The sequence below is a fragment of the Orbicella faveolata genome, unplaced genomic scaffold (assembly GCF_042242905.1).
Source record: "Orbicella faveolata isolate gen_17 unplaced genomic scaffold, um_ofav_v1 contig_1, whole genome shotgun sequence".
Taxonomy (NCBI): domain Eukaryota; kingdom Metazoa; phylum Cnidaria; class Anthozoa; order Scleractinia; family Merulinidae; genus Orbicella; species Orbicella faveolata.
Genome location: NW_028301536.1, coordinates 13,507,501 through 13,529,728, shown reverse-complemented (window position 1 = coordinate 13,529,728; position 22,228 = coordinate 13,507,501). Strand labels below are relative to the sequence as shown.

General features: G+C 41.0%; 2 protein-coding genes and 1 non-coding gene across 4 annotated transcripts in view; 1 reads left to right on the top strand and 2 right to left on the bottom strand.

Moving 5' to 3' along the window:
• The window catches only part of LOC110061223 (DENN domain-containing protein 10-like), a 36,101-nt gene extending 27,339 nt beyond the window's left edge, over nt 1-8,762 (bottom strand). For both annotated transcript variants that reach the window (XM_020768056.2, XM_089290286.1), the window contains exons 1-8: nt 8,646-8,762; nt 8,355-8,551; nt 7,736-7,768; nt 6,699-6,894; nt 6,196-6,307; nt 4,835-5,004; nt 1,552-1,590; nt 278-372 (exon numbers count right to left, since the gene is read on the bottom strand). In XM_020768056.2, the coding sequence (XP_020623715.1) occupies nt 278-372; nt 1,552-1,590; nt 4,835-5,004; nt 6,196-6,307; nt 6,699-6,894; nt 7,736-7,768; nt 8,355-8,551; nt 8,646-8,685 (882 nt within the window). In that variant the 5' untranslated portion in view covers nt 8,686-8,762. The remainder of the gene's footprint in view (nt 1-277; nt 373-1,551; nt 1,591-4,834; nt 5,005-6,195; nt 6,308-6,698; nt 6,895-7,735; nt 7,769-8,354; nt 8,552-8,645) is intronic.
• A 60-nt stretch (nt 8,763-8,822) lies between these two features.
• LOC110061221 (putative ATP-dependent RNA helicase DHX34) overlaps nt 8,823-22,228 on the top strand; it is a 16,575-nt gene continuing 3,169 nt past the window's right edge. Inside the window, exons 1-16 of the mRNA XM_020768054.2 lie at nt 8,823-8,992; nt 9,098-9,183; nt 9,773-9,910; nt 10,642-10,757; nt 11,359-11,496; nt 14,675-14,809; nt 15,173-15,227; nt 15,377-15,554; nt 16,037-16,076; nt 17,070-17,123; nt 17,805-17,882; nt 18,409-18,564; nt 19,725-19,832; nt 20,221-20,317; nt 21,167-21,651; nt 22,083-22,228. The exon at nt 22,083-22,228 is cut by the window's right edge and continues 3,169 nt beyond it. Of these exons, the coding sequence (XP_020623713.1) occupies nt 8,850-8,992; nt 9,098-9,183; nt 9,773-9,910; nt 10,642-10,757; nt 11,359-11,496; nt 14,675-14,809; nt 15,173-15,227; nt 15,377-15,554; nt 16,037-16,076; nt 17,070-17,123; nt 17,805-17,882; nt 18,409-18,564; nt 19,725-19,832; nt 20,221-20,317; nt 21,167-21,651; nt 22,083-22,228 (2,153 nt within the window). The 5' untranslated portion in view covers nt 8,823-8,849. The remainder of the gene's footprint in view (nt 8,993-9,097; nt 9,184-9,772; nt 9,911-10,641; nt 10,758-11,358; nt 11,497-14,674; nt 14,810-15,172; nt 15,228-15,376; nt 15,555-16,036; nt 16,077-17,069; nt 17,124-17,804; nt 17,883-18,408; nt 18,565-19,724; nt 19,833-20,220; nt 20,318-21,166; nt 21,652-22,082) is intronic.
• Trnay-gua (transfer RNA tyrosine (anticodon GUA)) lies at nt 18,123-18,208 on the bottom strand. The gene is given in 2 exon segments: nt 18,123-18,158; nt 18,172-18,208. It is a non-coding gene; the product is annotated as a tRNA-Tyr (tRNA).

Here is a 22,228-nt window from a genome sequence, read left to right as displayed (position 1 = left end):
TGTCACACGAGGCGATAGCCGAGTGTGTCATTGATGTTCTTACCACATTTCGACGAATTCTGTGTAATACGAGAATAATTTGACTTATTATATTAACTGTCATAAAACACTCGGGGAGTCCGAGAACACTTGAGATGAGTAGAGAATACTCGCCTGTGGCTGCTGCTGTCTAAATTTTACCCCAAAATGGTTATTTCTTCTGAAAATAGACGGTCGAGCAAACTGAAATCCGGAGAACATTCTCAGTTTGTAATCTAACTGCATATAACAAGATTACCTTGACGAGCTTTTGATCGTTGTATTCCTCGTTTTTAGCAGCATCTACCATAAACATGGCGATGTCCTTGTGAATTTTTCCCATCTGGAAGGTTTCTACGAAAATAAGAACACAAACATCAGGCACTAGAATTGAGTACTTTATACCGACAATTTAACTGCTTAAAGTCAGTCATGTTTTTACAACGGGCACCTTGGTTGGGAGGAAATATCTGTCTCAGCCTCAAGGAGTTAACCTATTAATGCAAAGAAACCTTCAGAAAACAGCGTTTAAAAATCGTTTGGTAAGCTCTCTTAAGGTAGAAACCACACTACGCCGGAGAAATTTCAAAACATAGCTTTCTTCTGTGGTTTGGATTACCGTCCACACTAATCTGTCACGAAAACGGAGCTTTCCGAAAACGGTCTTCAACCGGAGGAATTTGAAAATGCCGGCTTTTCGTTGTCGTGGGGACGGAAAACGGAGCTTTTCGAAAACGATGTAGTCACGATAATCATGTGAATTCACTGACCGAGTTTTCCTCAAAAACAAGTCCAAAATGACCGGTGATTGTCGCGTTTTTAAAATCTTCCGGCGTATTGTGGACAGAAAACATTTGAATCGCTTTCAGAGTGAAACCTCCGCTTTCAAATTCCTCCGGCGTAGTGTGGACTGGGCCTAGGTGGTTAGAAAAAAGCGTGCCTACATGTCCAGTATAAGGGCCTTACCCAATCAGAGAAAAGATGCTGACTTTTCAACCAATCAGAGGCAAGACCAAAACGAATAGTGACTTGGTTTTCGCGCGTTTCCCGCGCTTGACACTGTCTGCATGTTCTGGCTTCGAGTTCTGTTTAATTCACAGCGTTGTTTGCGTTTCTTCTGATTTCCTGGTCAGATCTGGTTACTTTTGTTTTACTTTTTCGGTAAACCTGTTTCTGGCGCTCGGTCAGTGAAAGAGCGGTGCGAAAACGGCGACAGAAAAACGAAAGTATTCCCCGCGCCGCAATCCTGACTTATTTTTGTCTCTCGACGCTTTAAATCTTCCCCAACTACCAGAAGGCCTGAAACAGTTCTTTTGACATAATAGGTCTAACACGACCTAAATCACGAAGATTCATTTATGAGTATAAATTGTATTTTTTTTTTTCTTATTTGTTTCTACCTTACTGTGAAACTTTGGAGGTTTGGAAGTTTCCACCTTTTATCTCACCTGGTAATTTTGTAGTTTAGATAAGACTGCCTGTGGTGTAGCGTTCTACAGAAGGAAATGAAAATCTTTTTTTTTTTTCACCTACCTCGTGATTCGGGTGCAATTGAAATTTCTCCAGCCGCAACTGCAAGATAAGCTTGTACATCAAATAAGGAAAAGCTGCAAAACATTCAAATATCCACCCCCCGAGTCCCTAATGAAAAGTACATACACCCAACTTCTCAGTCCCTAATGCAAAGTACATAAACCCACCGCTCAATCCCTAATGCAAAGCACATACACCCACCCTCCTCAATCCCTAATACAACGCACATACACCCACCCTCCTCAATCCCTAATGAAAAGCACATACACCCACCCACCTCAGTCCTCAATACAAAGCACATACACTCAACCTCTCAGTCCCCAATGAAAAGCACATACACCCACCCTCCTCAGTCCCTAATGCAAAGCACATACACCCACCCCCTCAGTCCCCAATACAAAGCACATACACTCAACCTCTCAGTCCCCAATGAAAAGCACATACACCCACCCTCCTCAGTCCCTGATGAAAAGCACATACACCTACCCACCTCAGTCCCTAATGAAAAGCACATACGCCCACCCTCCTCAGTCCCTAATGAAAAGCACATACACCCACCCACCTCAGTCCCCAATACAAAGCACATACACTCAACCTCTCAGTCCCCAATGAAAAGCACATACACCCACCCTCCTCAGTCCCTAATGCAAAGCACATACACCCACCCCCTCAGTCCCCAATACAAAGCACATACACTCAACCTCTCAGTCCCCAATGAAAAGCACATACACCCACCCTCCTCAGTCCCTGATGAAAAGCACATACACCTACCCTCCTCAATCCCTAATGAAAAGCACATACACCCACCCTCCTCAGTCCCCAATACAAAGCACATACACCCACCCTCCTCAGTCCCTAATGAAAAGCACATACACCCACCCACCTCAGTCCCCAATACAAAGCACATACACTCAACCTCTCAGTCCCCAATGAAAAGCACATACACCCACCCTCCTCAGTCCCTAATGCAAAGCACATACACCCACCCACCTCAGTCCTCAATACAAAGCACATACACTCAACCTCTCAGTCCCCAATGAAAAGCACATACACCCACCCTCCTCAGTCCCTAATGCAAAGCACATACACCCACCCCCTCAGTCCCCAATACAAAGCACATACACTCAACCTCTCAGTCCCCAATGAAAAGCACATACACCCACCCTCCTCAGTCCCTGATGAAAAGCACATACACCTACCCACCTCAGTCCCTAATGAAAAGCACATACACCCACCCTCCTCAGTCTCAATATATAATACAAAGCACATACACCCACCCCTCAGTCCCTAATGAAAAGCACATACACCCACCCCCTCAGTCCCTAATGAAAAGCACATACACCCACCCTCCTCAGTCCCTAATGAAAAGCACATACACCCACCCATCTCAGTCCCCAATACAAAGCACATACACCCACCCATCTCAGTCCCTAATGAAAAGCACATACACCCACCCTCCTCAGTCCCTAATGAAAAGCACATACACCCACCCTCCTCAGTCCCCAATACAAAGCACATACAGCCACCCTCCTCAGTCCCTAATGAAAAGTACATACACCCACCCTCCTCAGTCCCCAATACAAAGCACATACAGCCACCCTCCTCAGTCCCTAATGAAAAGTACATACACCCACCCTCCTCAGTCCCCAATACAAAGCACATACACCCACCCCCTCAGTCCCTAATGAAAAGCACATACACCCACCCACCTCAGTCCCTAATGAAAATCACATACACCCACCCTCCTCAGCCCCCAATACAAAGAAAATACACCCACCCCCTCAGTCCCCAATGCAAAGTACATACACCCACCCCCTCAGTCCTCAATGCAAAGTACATACACCCACCCCCTCAGTCCCCAATGCAAAGCACATACATCCACCCCCTCAGTCCCCAATGCAAACTACATACACCCAACCCCTCAGTCCCTAATGAATAGAACATACACCCACCCCCTCAGTCCTTAATGCAATGCACATACACCCACCCCCTAAGTCCCCTAATGCAAAGCACACACACCCACCCTCCTCAGCCCCTAATGAAAAGCACATACACCCACCCCCTCAGTCCCCAATGCAAAGCACATACACCCACCCCCCCTCAGTCCCCCCAATGCAAAGCACATACACCCACCCTGTCAGTCCCCAATGCTGAAAGCACATACACCCACCCCCTCAGTCCCTAATGCAAAGTACATACACCCACCCCCTCAGTCCCTAATGAAAAGCACATACACCCACCCCCTCAGTTCCAAATGCAAAGTACATACACCCACCCCCACAGTCCCTAATACAAAGCACATACCTGCATTCTTATTTAAGCCAATGAATGTTGCCTTGTGTTTACTCAGTTCTGAGTGTTTTGTTTTTTTTTGCCACCAAATCATTAGCAAACCCTACCTTTAACACAATAATTATTTAACAGATGTGAAGGAAACTGAAGAGACTGAAGAGCAATGTATAGCTTGTGGTTCCAGCCTATTATCCCCAAGGGATCATGGCAAAAACTGAAGTGGTTTCACCGGATATCTGATCTAACTTACTCTGTTGGGTGCAGTTGACAGTTATCCAATATATGGCAAATTTACATACTGTAAATCCTTGAATTGCGCCCCCATGCCCCACTGGGGGCAATAAGGATTAATGATGAAATCCTTGAATTAGTACCTGGGCACTTATTTCAAATTTAGGAGAAGACGGGGAGGGGGGAGGGGGCACTTATTTGAGGGGGGTGCTTAATCGAGGGGGGAGGCACTCATTTAATTTTTCCCAAATCGTGGCCTGACATGATCATCTTTTAATACATCATCTGTGCGTAAACAACAACATAAGCTCTTTATCAACATAAAAAGCTGATCTTAAAGTTTAAATCGCAGCACTGTTGGTACTTGTAATTTTTTTTTTCTAAACTTAACGTGTTCACAAACTGCAACTAGAAATTGTAGGAAAAAGCTGGACCAGAGTGATTGAACATGACAAAAACTATACATCCTTTGTCGTCTAATTACTTGTCCACAAAATGGGGGTTGGAGAGGGGGGCGCTTATTCAAGGGGGCACTTATTTTAAATCTTGGCTGATAGGAGGGGCGCTTACCGGTATTCGAAGGGGGCACTTATTTGAGGGGGGCGTAATAATTCGAGGATTTACAGCAACTACTTTTGAAAGATAAGGATACATATATATATGTAAATGAGAAAATTAAAAGTTGTAGATACTCAAACCAAGATTCAACGGGTATTACATAAATGTAAATGGACATAGCCAGGGACTTCCAAACACTTACCATTAACAAACAGGTCATACAGCTCAGTCCTGCTTTCAACTGATGCATCAGTGAAGCCAGCCACGTATGTAATGCTTGTTGTAAGCCTCTCAAGTTCCTCTTCCTCTAGATGTACATAGGGATGGACAATGTTCCAGTTCTGACGATGCCAAACCAATAGAGGTAATGCCCTAAATAAACATCAAAACACATTGCCACTTAGATCCATTATCCATACATTGATGTTTTTACTCAGGTGAGGCAAGTGGCCAGATTTTGTAAGAATTTTCTTTAAATCAAACTTACATATAAATAAAACTCTAACTTGTGTTTTGAAAAGCCCACTGCTTGATTTTGCAAACACCACTTTCATTCCTGCACTGTCCAAATTTATAGGTAAGGTAAGATTAAGTCTACTTTCTAGCCTAGTGGCCCATCAGCGTGGCACTTTTCTTTGGTTTCCATAGGAGACTAGAAATATCTTCCCCACTGTCCCCTCAGATGGGACCATAGGGTTGATGTGGGAGGTGCGGTGGGCTCATGGTTAGTGTGCTCGTTTTGGATCGAGTGGTTCGGGTTCAAACCTGGCAGGGGACATTGTGTTGTGTTCTTGGGCAAGACTTTACTCTCACAGTGCCTCTCTCCACCCAGGTGTGTAAATGGGTACCGAGCAATAAAATGCTGGGGTATTCCTCTGATGGACTTGCAACCCATCCAGGGGAGAATAGAAATGCCCCTAGTTGCTTCATGCTACAGAAACCGGGATAAGTTCTGGCCTGGTGGACCACTTGGCTCCTATGCAGACTTTACCTTTACAGCAGTTCGATGTACTGTACCTATCGTAGGGTTACACCAGCATTGATGAGCCAGTACTTTACCACCAGCACTAGTTTGCTGGTATTCTTACAACTGGGTGGAGAGAGACTCTCAGACTGAGAGTAACAGTGACCCAGGAAATGGCTCAAACAACGTGATCCAGAGTTCAACTTGCACTAACCATTATACCACTGCACCACCACACAGGGAGTCATTAAAACTGTTATTTGCTGAATGATGTAGTATATTATTTAAAGCTGGATCCTTGGATAATTCAATTCAAGAGTTTTCATTGGCTTAGCCATCATGGTAAATGAGCAATAAATTATACCATGCTCTACAAATAAGGTAACTAAGTGTAAGCATAATTTTTGGGGGCATTTTTATCGCTACTTTATTTTAAATTTCAATTATTCCACTTGGGCTTGTTGGATATAAGATGACTATAGCCAACCTGGCATTAATTATACATCTTATTGGCTATCTACCATCTCATAATATCCAAGGCGCAGTCATGGAATAATAATATTGTTAATTGTATACAAACTGTACATATGATTACTTACCTACAAATATCCAAAATAGTTTCAACTTTAGGACTGTACACAGCTACTTTCTTCTTTAGCAGAAGTGCAGTGTATATCAGAATTGTTTCCACTCCAAATATGTTGATCACATCTGTTAACAGCAAAAAACTAAATTCATGAAATTTTAAGAAAGGCTGAATTTACATCAAAATAGGAGATCAACTGGATAATGGAAACTTAGAAGACATGTACACGGACAACACAATTCTCAGGACAGGCTTGGTCCCACCATTTCATTACCTATACACTAAAATACTGTGATATTATCAAATTGATAATATCAATTATTAATATTATCAACTTCCAAGTATTCTTACTCATGAATTACAGGTACGCCTCACATCATACACCCATTGTCAGATCATTAATATTAGCCTGGTCTAGTATGTGTATAAAAATACACTAAATCGAACAAACTAATACAAAATGAGATGAAAAACAATTTAATGACAGTTGCAAGTAAAACTAAATCAACAACTTGCCTGAAATAGGAGAGGCCACATATGACAGACGAGGATCAAAGTCCTTGACTAAAAACAAACCATTATCATCATTAGGGCAAGAGCCTTTGGTAACCACAGATAGGTATGCCTCCAGCATGCCGCTGGCATCCCCTGTTTTGATGAACTTGTTACACATAATCTTGCAGAGACCTTTGTACTTCTCTGGACAAAAATCCTGCCAAGAGAAATCAGATAAAAATACAAAATGAAATATGAATACAAATACAATCCTATGAAACCTCTCTTGAGCGGACACCCTCAGGCCTTTCCCAAGTGTCTGCTTAATAGAGGGTGTCCGCTTAATAAAGGTTTGTAACAATTGAGCAATGCTTGTTGACAATTAACATTTAACGCTTCCTCTGAACTGTAATAAAGTTCCAGGTAGTTAATGAAGCTATCCAGAGTTTAAGTTCATCAGCTTTCATTGGCAACTTTAATTTGTTATAATTCAATGCCCTTTCAATACAGCAACAATAATACGGGTAAATTTAATCGACTATGTCAAGGACGTAATCCAATGCCACATTGTTAATTCAGTCCGCTGTCTGCCTACATGTAATAGAGGTTTTTACAAATTTTATAGAAATTAGCCAAATACAATTTATTCTAGTGTCCTTGTCCGCTTAATAGAGGTGTCCGCTGGATAGGGGTTCATTATAAAGGGAAATATAAGACGTTAATTTCAGGACCAGGATAAGTGTTCACTTAATAGAGGTTTCTCTGTAAATATAATATTATATATTTATTGTTAGTAGTAACATGTAATAAATGAATTCATGACATACCCCCCTTGCAAATGGGGAGCAAACTTCATCATTGATAACTATTTTGAAATTCCAATTTTACATGTGAAATGAAGTACAATGCAAGCATGTGTGCATAACTGATCCATGATCACTAATATAATGTCTGGAACCTTGTTTTTAACAATGGAGTGCAAAACTCTATATGATCATTAAATGGCAGAAATATTCCACTGAAATCAAGGTTATCATGTTCAGAGATTATATATTTACCTTAGTTATCAGTGTCAGAGCAACATGAGTGACCTTGAAAATACAACAACAAATATGATTATAGTTCTAAAATATAAACCAAACATTATGGGGATATGGTGATATTAAATATCAATACTGCACAGTGACAAAAAAGTTTCCTCCTTCACTTAGGTACACACCTAGGGGGGGGGGGGGTACTTGATCCATGTATGGGTAAAGGGCTGCCATTGAGGGTTTGAAACCTTGCCCCTGTTTAGGACAAAAATTACTCAAAAACCCTATCCTGTGTATGACTACACCCTCTATTCTAAGACCCTGTTTAGGATGAGAGATGAAAGTCACGAATTCCCTGTGCAACACAGTGACATCTTTCAGTAACTAATCAAAGACAAGAGAGTCCATCCAAAAAAAGAAAGAAAGAAAGAAACAGAGATTTCCACTTTTTAAGTGAAACTTATTCTACCACAATGTCTCACTCATCAGCACTGTCCTGGGTGAATATGTAGCTGCCTCACCAAACACCAGCCTCCTTCTCCCTCCCCTTCCCCCATGTACCTGCGCCCACAGTTTAATACCCGCCGTGCATGGTTTCTCTTCTAATACTTACTCAGATAAGTGTGATCGTTTCGGAACCCACCTTGCTCAATGCATCCGAATTCTTAACCTCTGATGTGTAAATGTAAAACCATTGTTTGTTAAACTGGCCAAAACAAAACGCTATAATTTCGTCTTTATCAGTCTTCAGACAGCACTTCCTCAAGATGACCTGACGGTGCGCTTCATTGATGGTAGGATAAGACCACGTCCAAAGCACTTCGGCATCAACGTCTTTTTCTGCAATCGGTGAAGTACGAGAAACCCAATAAAGGTACTTATTGTCTAATATGAAAAATCCGGTATTTTATGAACTAGAATGAAGAATAAATACCTATTAGACAAGCTGCAACAAGATCCCCAAGTCCGGCCATCTTGCTTGGCGCCAATAGGCGCCCGCAATACACGTCAGCGGTAAATCAAAATAAACAATATGGCGGTCGATTGGCGGCCTTGTTACCTCCATTTTAGTTTGCGTTTGCTGGGTCGTTTGCTGGACGTTTTAGAACGCTAGTTCAGTCGTACATTTTGAAAGAAGATGGAAAAAAGCCGCAAGAGGTCTCGTCATCACTTTGAGAAGGAAGATTCGCCCATCAACGAAAGAGAAAGATGTGTAGTTTGGGAAGACCATCGCTCATCCTTAGACGATCTTTTCTTTCGCGACTGTGATCTGATCAAACGGTTTGTACAAGTTAAAAGGTGTAAAATCAGCATTCAGTATTTCTTTCACCGTAGCCTTATGTCCTCTGAGACATTTGTGTCACTATAACACCTTCTTTTATTCAGGGGAAGTCAAGATTACAAAGACTTCTGGCTCTTTCTTGAGCGTTATGAGGCCTTCAACAAGAAGCACGCGGAAAAGCATCCTAGAGGTGGGATACATTCGTCAGTGTATTAAACCGACGAACTATATTTGTCAAACTAGGTGTTCAGAATGAGGTCTCAACTTTTTAATGGCAGGATGTCACACGATCAAACCTGCCAATCTGTATTTATACCTACATCAAAAGTATATTTTTTAAATTCAAAGCAGGTCAAGAGGTCAGTCAAGGGAAAATTTTTCAAATTGGGAATTTCACTTAAAGATTGCAAAGATATGGAAACAAAATCACAAATAGGACTATATTATGCTCATTTGCCAATTAGGAATGCCATAGCCTGTAAAACCAGTAATTTCCAGGGGACTGGGCTAGTAAATATTCATGCATATGCATTCTTTCTATACTTGTGCATGCCAGGATCTCCATCTGCTTCTCAGGAAAGAAGCCACTGACAGTGACTGCACGTACGAATGTTTGTCAAATTACAGCAGTTTGTGATGTTGTTACATAAGTATGGCTTGCAGGCTGAAAACAGAAAAACGTGCAGAGTGACCATACAGAATAAGTGTGAGGTCTTGCCTGAAGTACACATACAAGAAATTGTATTTTTGTTTTGTTTCTACATTTTTCTTCCAAACAGATAAAGACGGGAAAGAAAAAACGTCTTCCAAACTAGGTCTTCCTTTATCATATGATAGAAGGTATAAGATAAATGTTGCCCTTTTGTCAAAGGATGTAACTGATGTGATGGGGTATGGCACCACTGGAGCAAAGAAAGGTATTAAAATATATCTTTTCTTCTCTTTTTAATATATCTGATTAATTTAATTATCTGAATTAACACATAATTGAATCCTTGCTAACAGACTATAGGTTAGCTCTTGGTTCAGGGTATAATAATATTATTGGCTTGGAGGGATGCAGAATGATAGGGATGCAGGATGACGGAAATGTTTATGGCAGGATGCAAGATAAGAATACTTCGGCAGGAGCAGTATTTGTTCATCTTGACAGGCGGGATGAGGGATAGTTTTAAAATTGATGGTAGGATGTGCGATTAAAAACAGAAAATTATAGTTCACGGACATTTCATGGAAAAACTACCACTCTAACAAGGCATGATCGAGATAAATGTTCAGATAGGATGGAGTGCTAGGACTGAGCCCAACATACATGTAGTTGCGGGATGTGAGATTGTAAAAACCTATATTAGACCCTCTCAGTAATGTGAGACACAACTCTCGAACAGATACTTATTCATGGTTCTGGCTTCAAAAACACGATAATTTTAACCTTCCGTAGCAAAGAACTCTCTTTAAAATAATGGACACTTTTTCTGGTCTTTTTAAACTTGTTGGCTAACAGAAGATTTTGACAACATAATGTAGTGCTCCTCCAAAAAAGCTTTTAGTTTAAATTGTTGATAACATTGTAAATTGTCTGCACATTGCATTTTTCACTAGAAAAAGTATAAACTCATGATCCTTTCATGGTTTTTCTTTTCCTCAGTTTTTTCCTTCTCTGACAAGAAACATCGAAGACATTCTAGAGAGCTATCAAAGGAAGAGTTTTTAGAATTCAAATCCATCCTTTTGTATTATATTGATTTCTGTCAAAAACAAAAGGTATGTATGATACATTTTTTTAAGGCTGATCATTTTTCAGGCTTTCGGCATCACAAATAATTATTAACAGTTGTATGCTTGGCATAGGGTAGGATACAGTCATGTATCTCATGCCAGTTTCCATGAAAGCATTATGTAACCAAGACTAGGATGTAAAAAACAAACAACAAATTTTGGGGCTTTTGAAAGCTTTAACCACGATGTACCAGCCTGAAAATCATTCTCACTAGGCCCCCAAAAGTTCATCTCTTACATTGTAAATGGTGCTTCAATCTGTGATGTGAATGTCCCTAAAAATTGCCCTAAGAGACTGATGGGCAAGTGATCTACAGAATTCACTAGCGGTGGGTTGTCAGACTGGTCTTTCTTTGCATGCATGCACGTCTATTGATGTCAGTTCGTCTATTGATATTATGCTGTGAAATAAATATGCATCATTTGGACACACATCCTTTAAATGTGTGGTTCCTGCCTAGAACATAGTTTAAGGACACTGGGCAGTGCAATGCACTAACTATTTTAAGGCCACTGCATTTTAAAATTAGATGAGTTAAATCTTATTTTATGTACATGTATGTATATCGCTTACTTGTCTTAACAGTTTTCCAAGTTAGTGAAGTTAAAGAAGGATCAAGCAAACCTTCCCATAAGTCATTTCAGGGAACAGATTGTTGATGCAGTAAGTAACAATCAGGTGGTGATTATTGCTGGAGATACAGGCTGTGGAAAATCAACACAGGTATGGTAACATTCTGCTATTCAACAATTATTATTACATGTATTAGACTACAAGTCCCAGTTTTCTATGAGTGAATGGTCAAGGAGGCGTAGCCAAGATGACTATTGCTCATAGGAAATGAGGGTGAGTATCCTGTTAATTGTTTTTATTGGTAGACACTCTAAAGGATTACAGCACGAAAACCGGCAAATTATTTTTTGTATTTTTAAATCTGAAATTGAAAATAAATTTCCTTTCTAAGAGTAGTGCACAAGTGATTGTTGTCTATCAGCAATTAGTATAAATCTACTTGCATTCCAGGGTTCTCATTAATTTAGAGAGTAGACGGCTTGCTTCATGAAGTAGACGGTTGACACCAATTTTGCGTGCTGAAGGCACGAGCCCCTAGGGGGGTCTGGGGGCATGCTCTCCCAGAAAATTTGGAAATTGAGAGGCTCTGAAATACTATTTCATGCATTCTCTTGGATATATTTCCTCAAAAATAGTAAATTTGGGAAAAGGCCTAAATGCCAAGAATTTTAAGGGATTACAAGGACTTTGTTGATGTTCAACCTTATCCTGCACTGAAATTGAAAACATACACCCCATCCTGACCCTATGACCCCTCTCTAGCTACAGCCTTTACTGTCCTGAGACAAGGACAGTCAAGGTTCAGTGGCATTCCCAAAAATGTGTTTTTCCCTAAATTATGTGTCAGTTATTTTTGTACTGGCATTGCAATGTGTTATGGGCAAATGAAACCTTTTTTTTTTGCCATTTGTGTGTGTGTTGATCTTAGTTTATCTGACTGCATTCCAAAAGAGTTTTCAGACTGTCTGATATCTTAAAATGAAACTACTTTGCAATGGATAGTAAAAGCCCATACAGAACTTACTAACCATTTGATGCCAGTGAACTAGCATTCCTCTTCCACGTCAGATCCAAAGGCTGAGTCAGAGTCACTATCACTATCTAAAGATTTTGATGGAAGATTAGGAGCTTCTAAAGCAACATCAGTGTTATCTCCCTCAGTTCCATCTTGCTCTCCTTCTTCTTCTGCCACTGTACCATTCTGAACAGCCATTGTCTCCTCACACTGCACTCCCATTTCTTTTTTCTCAGATGTCTGGACTCTAACCAGTGATGGCCCTGGGATGGCATTCTTTGGTACCTTTGGTAGTTTTCTTCTTTCCTTTGCTTGAAGCCAAGCACTCGCTGCATCCTTTATGACTGGCAAACACTTCTGGACATCTGGTCCATAAATGCCTACAGCAGGTATTGCTTGTAGCATTTCATTTTGGAGCCTGCTTCTTAGCGGAGTTTTAACATTCTTTACTACAATGGCACCCCTCTCTGGTCAGGCATTACTCACTGGCAAAGTGACCATGACTTCAGCTATGTAAAGAAGTAGAAGGAAGAATGTACCAAAGGAAGATTTGCCCTTAAGTAGATGAAGAAAGAACCATTATGTTGTTGTGGTTCTCTTGACCCAGACTTCACTCTATTGTTATAGTCTTCTTGATGTTATCATTCACATGGTAATTCATATGTGACCACTCTGTTAGAAGCTTCTCTGTTTTCAGCTTTTGAACTTCTTGTGTTTCAATTTGAAAAAAGTGTTTGGCCAAAATGTTAACCTGGGCAGTTCTGTACTCTTGAAAACCATATGCTTCATATTCTGGCACACTAAGTGGATCAAAGATACTGAGGGCACTGATAACATCACAACTGGATGCAAATCTTTCTTCTAAATTCTTTGTTAGGGCTGTCAGATACTTCTGTGAAAGCCCTTGCATTTGTTCAAACATTGAAAGTCGGAGGGAATGTGATATCACAGCCAAGATTTTCAAAGCTGTCCACATTTCCTTTTAACTTCTCTAGTGGAGACTCCTCCTCTACAATTTTGTTCAAATGCTGTTTGGTGGCTTTGACCTGTGGCCAAATAAGGGAAAAATTTACATTGCTTGTTTGAAATGCCAGTGACAGCCTGGAGAGAACAGGTAGAACTTCTGCCAGAATATACAGTGCTCCAATAAACTTTGCATTCTTCATCTTTTTAACAAGGCCTGCTGCTGGCTTAGAAGGAGGTTGTCCCTTTTGATGGCAGACATTTTTATTTATTTTCATTACTCTTTACAACTTAAACACAGATTATTTCATGAAAAGTAGGGGGCTCAGAAGTGGAAGTAGCTGGTTCTTGAGCCAGCGGTCGGCACTTAATGAGAACCCTGCATTCTATCACAAATGCAATTCATTGATTGGCTATGTTACTCACTGTCTATTCTGTTGTTGATACTCAGTAGCTTAGAAGTGTGTGCAGTGTGCTTCTTGGCATTTTCGAAGTGTCTGTGAAGAAGATTTAAGTAAAGTTTTGAACGACTAGTAGATTTATACTAAAACTATTAGATTATTTGCTCTTGATTTCTATGCGTGATAGAAACCTCGAGCTCATAATCTAATTGTTTAATAAGAAATGATGAGTGAACCAATGATTTATCAGATTTGTGGGTTTCCAGTAGAACACAACTGAGTGGCTACTAATAAAAGTTATTTCCTGATATAAACAATAGTGTAACTCTAACTTACACATGTACATAATATGCAGTGACACATATCCTAAATGTCCCCCTACTGGTTGTACAATGCAGTGGTTTGCAAAACTGGTTGATTCTCTTATTTATTGCATTTTATGATACTGAACACATCAACAGAGCAGTGGAAATACAGTAACTCTAAAGTTCTCAGTCTGGTTGAGACAAACAACTTCTATTTAGCAGCTAATGAATTAAAGGTGCAAAATTCTCCTACACCTGTACATGACCACTAAATGAACTGTTCTGTACTTTACCAGTTCCATAATTGCATGTAATGTATGGTCAATGCTGGAGCTTAATACTTCCAATTTTGAGCAAGAATTTGTAGAATTGGAATAAACAAGACAATGTATTACAATGTATTTCTTAGTTACAGTGTAATAGGATCTTTGACAGATCTTTGATTCAGAAGATCCATGATAAATTTTACATCATAGATTTAGATCCCTACAGATACTGCAAGGTTATTACAAAATTGTCATTTAGTGCCAATTTCGATAGCCTTCAGCTGGTTAGTTTAAACTTCTAGGTAAAAAGTTTAAAGTGCTTTTAGATTTTTCTTGTTGGCTAATCACTTTATACTTCTTCTTCCTATGTTACTGTAGGTTCCTCAGTACCTATTACATGCTGGCTTCATACGGATTGCCTGCACTCAACCACGGAGAATTGCTTGTATCTCGTTGGCTAAAAGAGTCGGCTATGAAACTCTGAATGAGTATGGATCTCAAGTAGCTTATCAGGTAAAATGGAAAATATTGGAATTGATCATTGTCTTGTCTGTTAAACATTTCTACATAACTCTGATTTACTTAGTGGTATTTCTTGATAATATCTTGGAGTAATGTCATTCTTATGTGACCTGGAATTTTCACTTCCAAAAGTGTTCATGAAAAGGCTGATGCTTGTGTGTGCATGAACCAACTAGAAGTGCTTGTATCTCTTCTTTCTCAGATGAGATTATAACCCATTACAGACCAAACTGCCAGAGTTATTTTTGTCAGGCTGCCTGAGAATTCTCTTGTAACCATTTAAATGTGGGAGTGGAGAGCGGGTGGAGAGAGTGGAAAATGTAGCATTTTTACAGCTAACTTTTTCAATCACAGATTCGATTTGAAAGCAGCAAAACTCTGGGAACGAGAATTTTGTTCCTGACAGAAGGTATGTTTCCAGTGTCGAATAGCTCTAAGAAATTTCCAGTATGATTGCCTCGTCAAATGCTCTTTCTTTTTCCTTGGTGTTTTATCTTCCCATCACCAATGACCCCCATGACTATGGCACCTATTTTTTATGTCAAACGTTTCCTACAGGCTTGTTGCTGCGCCAATTATCCACCGACCCCACCCTTAGTCAGTACAGTGTCGTCGTGGTAGATGAGGTTCACGAGAGGCATATTCATGGAGATTTTTTACTGGGCGTGTTACGTGGCTTAGTCCAGGCCCGCGCTGATCTCAAACTGGTTCTTATGTCTGCCACTATAAACATCAGGTACTGTAAGAGGGAGGGAGTGGTGGGTGGGGTTACTTTGATTATGTCAAATTACGACTAACTGATATGGAGTGACTATTTTTTAATCACTCTCGCTTTTTATGAACAAAGGTATTAGTTTCTCAAGAAACTGTTGAGCTGCCCTCTCCGACCATTCTCCAAGAAACGTGATTATTTTTGATATTTCTCTCCATCAAGGCAACACTGAAAGTCGTGATAATTTAGAACAGAAATTCATCTTTCAACTCGGCACCGTGCCTCCCCGTTATTTCTTCATTTATCAAATTAATTCATGTATTTTTCTATGGCCATGCTCCCTCCGTGTTTCACTATTGAACACACACACACTAACCACAATCCTCCACTTTGCTCTGACCAAGCGCTAACGCAGGACACGTTGGCTTGACTAACTCGTTATGGCAGTTAATGTACCTTCATCAACATCAAGTTAATAACTAACTACGTGTTTCTCTTTGTTTTAGTCTGTTTGCGAGCTATTTCACAGGTGCGCCAGTGATTCAGGTTTGTGTCTGTCTTTTGACGCGATAGAAAAGTGCTCGTTCGTGATAATCCTGTGCTTGTTGTTACTATCTCCGCTAATTGGTTAAAAAGATGTCCAGATACCTTTTATCAACCAATCAGGAGTTGAGACTAGTGCGTTAGATGTCGCGTTTTCTTCCGCCCGTCAGCTGGTGTGAATTTTGATGGTTTCACGAGCGTGAAAATAAATAAGAGAAAATTTTAAAGAATTTTTTCGGCGTAAAAAGTCGAACCACACTCAACTCTTTACTGCATACGCAAGCTACATTGTATGCAGACATTTTGCTGTTACTGATTTTCCTTTGCACGTAACTCTGCGCGTTATCTGCGCCCATTGACGAACGCAGATAACGAGTCGATAACTAGACAGTAGATATCTGGACACCTTTGTAAAACCACACTGTCTGTGCCACACTAGGAAAGAAAACGGACATATTAAGAAACTCTCAGGCCCCGTTCACACTATGCTGAAGGAATTTGGAGACGGAGGTTTTACTCCGAAAACGCATCAAATGTTTTCCGTCCACACTACGCCGGAGAAGTTTGAAACCGCAACAATCAGCGGTCATTTTGGATTGTGTTTGAGGAAACCTCGGTCAGGGAAATCACATGATTATCGTGACGTCATCGTTCTCGAAAAGTTCCGTTTTCAAAATGTTTTCCGTCCACACGAAAACGAAAAGCCAGCGTTTTAAAATTTCTCTGGTTTAAAGAGCGTTTTCGAAAATCTCCGTTTTCGTGAAGGAATAGTGTGGACGGTAGGCCTAACCGGAGAAATAACATACATACATTTTATTTGTTATCAAATTAAAATTACAATTATAACATGCCCGCGGATAGCTGAGCTAATCCAGGCGGGTCAAGTTTGGACGAGTTCTTCCGAGAATTCTTCCGGCGTAGTGTGGACGGGGCTCAGTTTTAAGACATTTTCACGCTACGAAAAGGTAGAAAATTTGTTATTTAATTGTTCTGTAGATCCCAGGTCGTTTGTATCCCATTGAAGTTCGATACCAGCCTCCGAAAGTGGAGGTAAGTCGTATGAACTGTATTGTGGGATACACCATAACCCTAGCAATTATTAACGACGTAACAGGAGGAGAGAAGGTTGGAGGAGAATTACTTCAATTTTTCTTCCCATTCTCCGCCCACTCTCCAGTGGCGTATCTAGGGGAGGGGCCCGGGCAGCCCGCCCCTCCCCCTTATTTTGGGTAAAAAAAAAAAACATAGAAGGAAGAAAGGCCTGCAGGACAAGCAAAGAAACCCGGCCCACCCCGCCACCGCTCTTACCCCGCTTCCGAAAAGCGTAATATTTTCTGTCAGGATAGTTTCTACCATGAGACTACTGATTTGGAGAGAGTTTTCAGTATTTTTGAAGAAAAGGCAACGTTCATCGAGCGGCTTATTGTATACGAGCCTTATGACCCCAAGTGGCTAGCTTGCTTTCTTCTAACTTCCTTTTCTCCGCTTACCTCTCAATGTTCCCGAATGTTAAGCTCATTGTCGCTCATGTATTTGCTGTTTTTTGTTGAAAGTATTTTTGCAATTGGTCTCTGTTGATTTGAAGATAAGAACGATTTGAAAGAAACGTGATGTGGCTCCCATTTGCAGAATTTTGGCAGGATCTTTTGCAGAAATCCTCTTTTCACTAGTTCAGTTGAACCTATCAACAGTATATTCCTTACATTTATGTCCCTGTTTTTTTTCCCACAGTTCTCGAGCAGTTCAAGACGATGGGAGAAACTTGACCCTACTCCTTACGTCAGAATCATGCAGCTTATAGATCACAAGGTTTGTCGACGTCCGCCAGTCCGTGCTTTCTCTCGTTCACTCGATAGCTTGCCGTTCACCCAACTCTGTTTTCCTAGATATGTTGGAACTACATGTAATGTTCAGTTGCCTAAATTGCAAGGCAACGGCTTTATCCATCTTTCTTTAATTTTAAGAACCAAAATTTGGTAGTTGTTTTGCTAGTAAAACGCATGCTTGAAATTAAAAAAAAAAAGAAGAATAATGTGGCAATGAAAAACTTCCTTCGAGCCGGATTCGAACCAGCGACCTAAGGATGACTTCACACACTCTACAGTCCTCCGCTCTACCAACTGAGCTATCGAAGGATCTACTTCCGCGACATTGATTTCGAAATAAAAATACTAAAAGGCTGTGTGTTTCCTGTCGAAAGGGGCACGTTTGCTCTTGACAAGTAACAAACGGATGAGATATAACACATTTTGTCGTGTTAACTCGAATGCGGAGACAAAATGACCGCTTTGTTTTGACAGTTTAGTTAACAATGATATTGATTTTAAATTTTTAGTACTCGTCATCAGAGCGTGGAGATGTTTTGATGTTTCTCAGTGGCATGTCGGAAATCTCAGCGGTTGTTAATGCTGCTAAGGAGTATGCGCAACAGTCTCGCCGATGGATCATACTTCCGCTTCACAGTTCCTTGTCAGTGGAAGAACAAGATAAGGTTGACCTTTTCATGTGTTTAATTCTGCCACGGTCTAGTTAACTAGTTGCATGTATTAGTATTCCACTAGGTTTCTAACAGAACACTCATTCGGCAAGTCTTGTTCGAAGCCGTTACAATGAACCCCGTTAAGCCGATCACCAACGGGCTACCAAATCGGGTCTGCCTTGGGTTGTTAGAAAGGTGGATAACGCTATCCACCGGATAAATCCATATCCAGCGGATAGCGCGGGCTTTTTTGTAAGCACTTATCTACTGAATAGTGATTTATCCGGTGGATAGCGTTATCCAGCCTTCGAACTAGTGGGGCCTGGTCTTTACACAATCCTCTTCCATTCTAGAATTGCGTGACGATAGCGGACACTCGCGTAAGCGGACAGCTCTTCTTACAGACACTTTTTTTCAATTCCCCGCTTTAGCTCCCAGACAAACTCTGTATTTACATGTTCCCGTAAGCAGACACTCTCTCGTGAGAGGACGCAGACACTTATGAAAATGAAAATTGGATATTTCATTTGGTTACGCTCACTCGTAAGTTTTAACAGTTGACATCAATAAAGAGTTTCGGTTGCTATTTTTGGCCACGGAATAAAACAGGTAATTAACACCCGCTAATTAACTCTCCCGTAAGTGGACATCCGCCCTATTCTTCTTTGGTGTCCGCTTATAAGAATAATTCTCGTAAGCAGACAGCTCTACAGACGGACACCTTTCCCAAGAGACTATTTTCGACATATTAAAATTCAGCTTGGCAGTGTGGCCTAGGGAACACAAACAAAGGAAATTGAATGACATGCTTATTCATTTCTTTTGTTTTTGTCCTCTGGGTCTCACTATCAAGCAGAAAGTGGCCTATTCACAAAGGTGTCCGCTTACAAGAGAGTTGACTGAATTTGTACCATGGTGGGAAGCCATTAATTCGACCATCAGTGGAACACCAAAATTAGTTGGGTGTCCTCTTTTCTACGGTATAAAAGAACATGGGCGTAATAGCGAGTTAGTTGTGTGGCGCGGTTCTACTGTATTCCGTCAAAATCTTTATTATCGTGTTGTTCAGGACCGCAAGACTCTCCACGACTGAGATTCATTAAGGTGCACCGTGCGTAAACTGTTAAACAGACCTTGAAGTTTCTCATTGCGTGGATTTTTTTTCTCGCTAGGTTTTTGACGTGGCTCCTGAGGGCGTTCGAAAATGTGTTGTGTCCACAAATATCGCCGAGACTTCCATCACAATAGACGGCATCAGATTCATTGTGGACTCAGGAAAGGTACGTATCGCTATGAATTGTTTAAAATTCCTCGATGTTACTTTCATCGTTGTTTTGAGATATTTTGATTTTCTCTGTTATTAGACTGTAGCTAGGCTCAAGAAAAACTCACACCCGACCAGAACCGATCAAACTGAGAGTCTTTCTAGACAAAGAACGATATCATAATCCAAGCCATAAGATGGAGAAGATTGACACGGACTGCAAACGACGCACTTGAAAAGTTTAGACTGAACTTTTCAAGATGCGCAAACCGTGACTTAGCCCCTTTAAAAACATCTCATCTGTTGACAAACGTTAGCCAAATCAACTTAACAAGGTTTGGGTTGGAATCTTTGCCCCGATAAAACATGGTCTATTACCAATAAGAGCCCTTCAATATCCTCAGGTAAAAGAGATGAGCTTTGATCCTGAGGCTAAAATGCAGCGACTACGTGAGTTCTGGATTAGTCAAGCCAGTGCTGAACAGCGCAAGGGAAGAGCCGGTGAGTTGCTTTTCATCCGTCAGTTGTTTTACGTTGTTGTTTAGAACAGTACCTGGTTCGTGGAACGTGTTGTAGCTAATCAGAACGAACGCGCTTGTTTGGCAACCAATCAGAAGGAAAATCAAATCTGTGACTTGGCTTACGCGCGACCTATTCTCCGCGCTTGGCGTCCGTTGCATGTTATCGTTCTGATTGGTTTATTACTTTTGTTGTATTCGCTTTGATTGGACAGATGTGATATGACTTTGAATTTCATTTTACTACACTAATCAGACAACCACAATAGGAGACCAGGTAATTTTTGTAGACCAAGCCGGCCTGTGAAGCAAGCTATAACTAATCGACCTGTTTTGAGATGTTACTCAGTCTCAATGTCCATGTTTACCAGTTGTTCAACAATGTTTCTCCTCGGCGATTTCCCTGTCATTACATTCATGTGTAAGGCGAGGATGTCTAAAGCCTTTTGTACTGCGGATCCAGAGTTTAAACATCAGAACTCTGCTCGGAGTTACAGTGTTGTTTTTTGAGGCAATGCAGTGTACGCTGACAGTGCTTTCTCCAGTGGCGAATCTTGGTGCGACCTGACAAAATACAGACTAACCTGCTATGGAGTAGCCTCCAATGTTGCGGAAACCTAACAGTTGTTAGTCGCTTTATGCAAGACAACTAGGTACTAAAAGAAAGCTTAAAAGCTATACTCTCTGTGCTAGTTTGCCACCAAACCTTTTATGGTGTTTACATAACTCCGGGTCACACCACTTGTAAAGACAATCACGGCAAATCATTCAACGTTCTCGTCGTTGTCATATTGTATTTTCCTTTCGCCAATAGTTTTGTTTGTATGTCTAGGTCGCACGGGCCCTGGTGTGTGTTTTCGTTTGTATTCTGAGAGTGACTACCAAGCCTTCTCGCAATACACCACTCCTGAGATTCAGCTTGTTCCTCTGGACTCCATCATTCTACAGATGGTTGCCCTTGGCATTCATCGCATCCGCGAGTTTCCCTTCATAGAGCCTCCCCCAGCCTCCAACGTTGAAAATTCAATTCACACTCTTAAACAACAAGGCGCGCTAACTGATGATGAAACCTTGACTCCGATTGGTCAGATGCTGGGTCAACTGCCTGTTGATGTCGTCATAGGAAAGATGCTTCTGATTGGCTCAGTGTTTCACGTCATCGAGCCCGTGATGATCATAGCTGCTGCTCTTAGCGTCCAGTCCCCTTTTACGCAGAAGATGGGGTATGACTCGGTTGTGGCGTCACTAAGACAGCCACTAGAATCTGACCATGGAGATCTGTTTACGCTACTGAATGCCTATGATGAATGGCTACAGGTTAGTTTTAAACGAGTGATCTTCGGGTAAATTTTAATAGAGTCGCTTGCTATTTTGTGCCGCTTGCTGGCTCGAACTTCGTCCGTTTGATAATCAATCAATCAATCAATCAATCAATCAATCAATCAATCAATCAATCAATCAATCAATCAGTTGGCTAGTCAGTCAGTCAGTCAATTAGTAGCAAAGGTCCATCTGTCTGTCTGTCCGACCGTCCCTCCCTCAGTCAGGCAAGCAGGCAGGCCTTCCGTCCGTCCTTCCGTCCGTTGTTCAGTCAGTAAGTCAAACAGCAGTAAATTGCAATTAGTACCAAAGGTCGGAAAACTGAATTAATTTTGATACTGGCGCCGGTATTTTCATTTCTTGGAATTGTCAAAAATTAAATTATGGCCTATGAAAGAGAAAACCATCTAGTTCATTTGACTTTCCAGGTTAAGAGTCATGGAGGTTCTTCTCGGAAATGGTGCAAGCGCAGAAGTCTGGAAGAGCAACGCTTCTACGAAATGTCGAAGCTTAAGCGTCAGTTCGAGGCGTTATTACGGGATCATCTCCTGATGGATCCCGAGGAACGGGATGA